Source organism: Octopus sinensis, linkage group LG4 (assembly GCF_006345805.1).
Source record: "Octopus sinensis linkage group LG4, ASM634580v1, whole genome shotgun sequence".
NCBI classification, from domain to species: Eukaryota; Metazoa; Mollusca; class Cephalopoda; order Octopoda; family Octopodidae; genus Octopus; species Octopus sinensis.
In genome coordinates, this window is record NC_043000.1 from 104,868,419 (window position 1) to 104,873,418 (window position 5,000).

Genomic DNA, 5,000 nt, shown 5'->3' on the forward strand with positions numbered 1-5,000 from the left:
AGTCTAACACTCCAGAACTAGAATGGTGTCTCCGACAAGCTTCCATTCGGTTTCCGTCATCCAAATTTCACTCATAAGGCTTTGGTCGATTCGATGCTATGATAGAAAGCACTTGCGCAAGGTGCTGTACAGTGGTATTGAACCGGGATCCACGTAGTTGCAAAGTGAATTTCGTAACCACACAGCCATGGCTGCGCCCATATGTATGTATGCATGGATACAGGTAGAAGGAGAAATGACCGTTTGGAAATTTTGAATAAACAAATGGTTAGCCATCATGCATTTTGCTAAATGTTCCTTGTTTTGTTTTTTTTAATTTTTTTTTATATAAAAATGTTTTATTCTTTTATTTTATCTTATCATTTTTTATTTGTTTAGTAGTTCTTCAAATGGGGACTCAAAACGTTTCTATGTGAATATGTCTGTTACGTTTTGATTTCATTAGTTTATTAAATTTTGTTTTTGTTTTATTATGATTTATTTGAATATTTTTAAGTATCTCTGTGTGTGTATGTGTGTATTATAATTTGTTGTTGACAGAATGTTTGGCGAATCTGACGTCACTTACGTTGGCAGTAATTTTCACAGTCTATTTTACGAATGAACGCGACGTCTGCAACTCTGTGTAAGTATTTAGAACAGGTGTAAAACATTGTAGTACGGCATACGTTGCGTCGGTTATCATAAAACCATATCTGTCTGAATTTGCCTTCGAATGAGTCGCACCGCATGTCAGCGTAGATCACTTTTGTATCGCATTCTGTAAACAAATAACAAAACAAATATATATATATATATATATATATATACACAATATTACAATATACATACACACACATTTATACAGTACATGTATGTATGTATGTATGTATGTATGTATGTATGTATGTATGTATGTATGTATGTATGTATGTATGTATGAGTGTGCGTGTGAATGTTTGGGGAGAGAGAGGGTGAAAGAGAGAGGGTGAAAGAGAGAGGGGTAGAGAGAGAGAGGGTGGAAGAGAGAGGGAGAGATAGGATGCAAGAGAGAGAGAGAGAGAGGAGAGAGAAAAAAACAGGCATATCAGATACTATACAACATAAATTCAACATTTCTCCAAAGCTGGTATGCCATTTAAGAGGACAGTCGTGGATGCGTGTTTCTGCCTCTATAGGAGTCATCAGCATGACAGTTAACTCATCCTAACTCCAGCAGCCGAGGGACTTAGACATATACAAAAAACAGTAGAGCATACTTATGGCCTAAGCAATTTACATAAACAGAAATAACTCAAAGTGGCCAGTGGCATATATTTAAACCACATAAACAAAATACAGGTATACCAAATACCATACAAGAACTGTTGGCTAATTAAAATTATCTCCGCCTGTAGAGGATACACGTCTCCCAATCACCAAATGATGATTGAGACCAATACCATGTAGAAGAAGAGAGAATCTCAAGAATCATGATTTCTCCAAAGTAAGCATGCCATTAAGGATAAGGACAAGCTTATTTTTGTTTATTTACACAAATTTAGGCGACCATAAATGTGCTCTACTCTTTTCGTGTATCTAAGTCCATTGGCTGCTGGAGTCAAGGTAGAACAATTGCCATGCTGATGGCGACTATTGAAGCAGAAACATATGCGTGTGACTGTTCTCTAATCTCCAGACAATAAGCTTGTCTTTTTCCACAATGGCATGTCAACTTTGGAAAAACTCTTGACTCTTGATATTATCTTCCATTGTCCTACGGCGCTGGTCTCAATCGGCATTTCGTAATTGTAACACATCCACTACAGACAGAAATAATTTTAACAAATGAAGATTTCATGTTGTATACTATTTGATATACCTGTATTTGTTTATGGTGTTCAAATATATGCCTCTAGCACCCTGAGTTATTTTTAATTTTTATATGCGGTTTCAGACAGCAACTCGGGTTTCGTGTTCAGGCGAAATGAAGCATAATCATATTATCATGTGTCGAAGAATATTCATATTACAGGACATGTTTGAAAGTAATAAATGAAAAATTACGAGAGAATGAGATATCTGAAGAAGTGTGAAATTGAGATAGCAGTAGTAGCTCAGGATTTTTATCCTACTAAATTTGATTAAGTCACTCACACTGCGAAAAAAATTTTATGCATTTATAATATAAAACAACGATGATAAACAGGCAAAGTAGCGAATCTTTAACTATTAACCTGAGATTTTACATAGAGATTGTTGTGTGTGGATCCCTCTGGTGTTAATACCGAGAAGTAAAATCCAATGCAAAAAAATAAAAAGAAACAGGAAAAGGAAAGAAAAGAAAAAGTCATCTATGTCACTTACTGATACACTTTTTTTCGCAACGGGAGAGAGAAATGAAGGTAACCTCTGCAATTCGATTTTCATACAAGGGACAAGTGTGAAAAGGGATTTGTCGACAGGTGCGAGAAGATTTATCGTACATCCAGGCGTCCCGAGGGCCTCCTATCCACCAGTCACATCGCATGTCTCCAAAGATGTATTGCCGGTTACACTCTGAAAAAAAAAAAATGAAATAGACCACCAGCCGAGAAATATAATTTCCTTGAAATTTCGACTACAAATAAAAGAAAAAAAACCCTGCAATGCGTCTCTAAAGTTTCGGACATTTAAATTCCACAATCTTTTAACCAGCTGACAGCCGATACTGTCGAGGTTGGAATTGATCGAGACCTTGTTACTCTTTTAATGTTTAGCAGGATAAACAAATGAGACAAACATTTAAGCTATTTCTAATACTTATGTAACACTGTACCCCCAGAATGTTGAAATTAATTTCATTAAACTTAATCTACATATAAGGTGTCAGGTAGATGATGAACTCAAACGTGTTAATCATACAACACTAACGAATTTCATCCATTTATCACTGAAATAGGTGAACTGGCGTAAACTCCGCTCACATTGTGATCAAGGAGGACTCTACATCGGAAACTGTCAAAATAGGAATTCTAATGGCATATATCCTAAGGAATGAGTCACAAACATGTACCAATCTTTTGAATAGGGAGATGTTTTCATTATTTTGTCTTCCGAATAGTTATCCGGTTACGCACAGAATGATAGGGTATAGTGCATGAAAGAGCCCAAGAAAAGATTTGAGATTATTCTAAAACTGTTGCGGATATAATATGTCCTATATATCTTAACAAAATTTAGAATAATATAGTTAACGAAAATATTAAAATAGCCAAGTTGTAGGATAACAATAGTTTTGATAGCGTAAACCGTAGAAGCCACGCCCAATTGTGAAATAGTTAATGCGTTTAAAGAAATCTGTAAAACTAATATCAGTATTAGAGGAATAGAAATAGGATAGATTGATTATGTCAATCATCTCCTAGTCCAAGCCTTTTAACAAGTTCTGATGCAAAACGTTTTCGAAATGTGCGTCACAAATCCGTATAACAACTGCAAAGTATATATGGGATTAAGTGCCAAGGTGGGTCATGTGCAAACATTTCTGAAACGTACAATGGAAAGACAGCTTGGAGTATAGAGTAAGGTTTAATGATCTCTGGAACAGCTATTCGGAGAATCTACCTACATTCATATTTTATCAAAATTCACTATATAAACATGATGATTCAATGAATTGCTTCAGTGAGGACATCGAATATAATTGTCCTTATGATACACACTTGTAACCGAATCAGTTTGCTCATGGGATTCAGAAACCAGTCTCAAATTGTAAGTCCGAATTTCGTAACATTGATGCAATATACTTAAGAAGAGTAAATATCACCAAACTAAGATCAAATTTTAACACGTATCCATGTGTGCATTCATGTTAATGTATGTATAAATATCTCTTTCTCTCTCTCTCTCTCTCTATCTCTCTCTCTCTCGTCTCCTCTCTCTCTCTCTCTATATATATATATATATATAATATATATATATATATATATATATATATATATATATATATATATATATACATACATATACATACATATTCTTTTTATATCCTCGTATGTTGGATATATAATATAACAAAACGAGGGAGGGGGAGAAAGTATTTACACGACGCACTACTCAACGGTTTACAGCGAACTGCTTACCAACCCAAACTGCCAATCGCCCACAGTTCTATGTTTTATAACAATAATTCAGTTCACCTTCAGTCACTTGGGTGAGATGGAGGGTCGGAATCCTTCCACAACCTCTCCCTTTTTAGAATCAGCCTCCCCTCGCTTCTACCCTTTTGAGAATAGAACTTCGCTCAAAGTTTTAATATCTCTTACTCTTAGGGTTCAATTCCTATGTTTCCGTTCTTTTCCTTTTTCTGGTGCTAGAACGTGTTACAAATTGCTTGGATGTTGGTACCAAAAATGGGTCGTACAATACTTCCATGGGAATTTCATTTCTCGTGACTGCATTTTTTCGGGAATCTCTTTTTAAGCTGGTTAATATGTCTTTTATATTCGACCTTTTTTCCTTTTACCAGGAATAACATTCTTCCAATTTGTTTTATAATTACAGTTCTCCCAGTTGTCTTTACTATATCTATAGGCTTTATTAAAAAAATTGTCACCTAACTTGAAGAATTTTGAAGTAATTTTGTTGTTCGCCTTTTTTATTTTCACTCGGTATCAACTTATCAAAGATCGATCTGACCTTTCTAGCAAATATTAATTTTGTGGGGGATATTCCTGCGTGAGTTCTGATTATATCCTCGTCACTACTTTTATAATCTTTGTATGTTGAATATATAATATAACGAAGAAGGAGGGAAAGAAAATATTTACACGACGCGCTACTATTAATATTACACGAGACTCAACGCCCTGTATCAACGGCTTACTGTGAACTGTTTACCAACCCGAACTACCAATCGCTCACAGTTCTTTGTTTTATAACAATGAGTCAGTCCACCTTTAGTCAGTTGGTGGATGGTCAGAATCCTTCCGCAACAATAGTAATAGGTACGTGCAATTACAGCTCAAGTTTGACTAGAAGCCTAAAATTTCAGTTTGAAC

The 5,000-nt window shown here is 35.2% G+C and overlaps 1 protein-coding gene across 3 annotated transcripts in view; it reads right to left on the reverse strand.

The window, feature by feature from the left end:
* The window catches only part of LOC118763056, a 122,524-nt gene that overhangs the window by 29,367 nt on the left and 88,157 nt on the right, over positions 1 to 5,000 (reverse strand). For all 3 annotated transcript variants that reach the window (XR_004998810.1, XM_036502290.1, XM_036502291.1), the window contains exons 3-4: positions 2,326 to 2,517; positions 569 to 760 (exon numbers count right to left, since the gene is read on the reverse strand). Coding sequence is in view for 2 of the 3 variants with exons in the window: in XM_036502290.1 (XP_036358183.1) it covers positions 569 to 760; positions 2,326 to 2,517 (384 nt within the window). In the remaining variant the exon portion in view is untranslated. The remainder of the gene's footprint in view (positions 1 to 568; positions 761 to 2,325; positions 2,518 to 5,000) is intronic.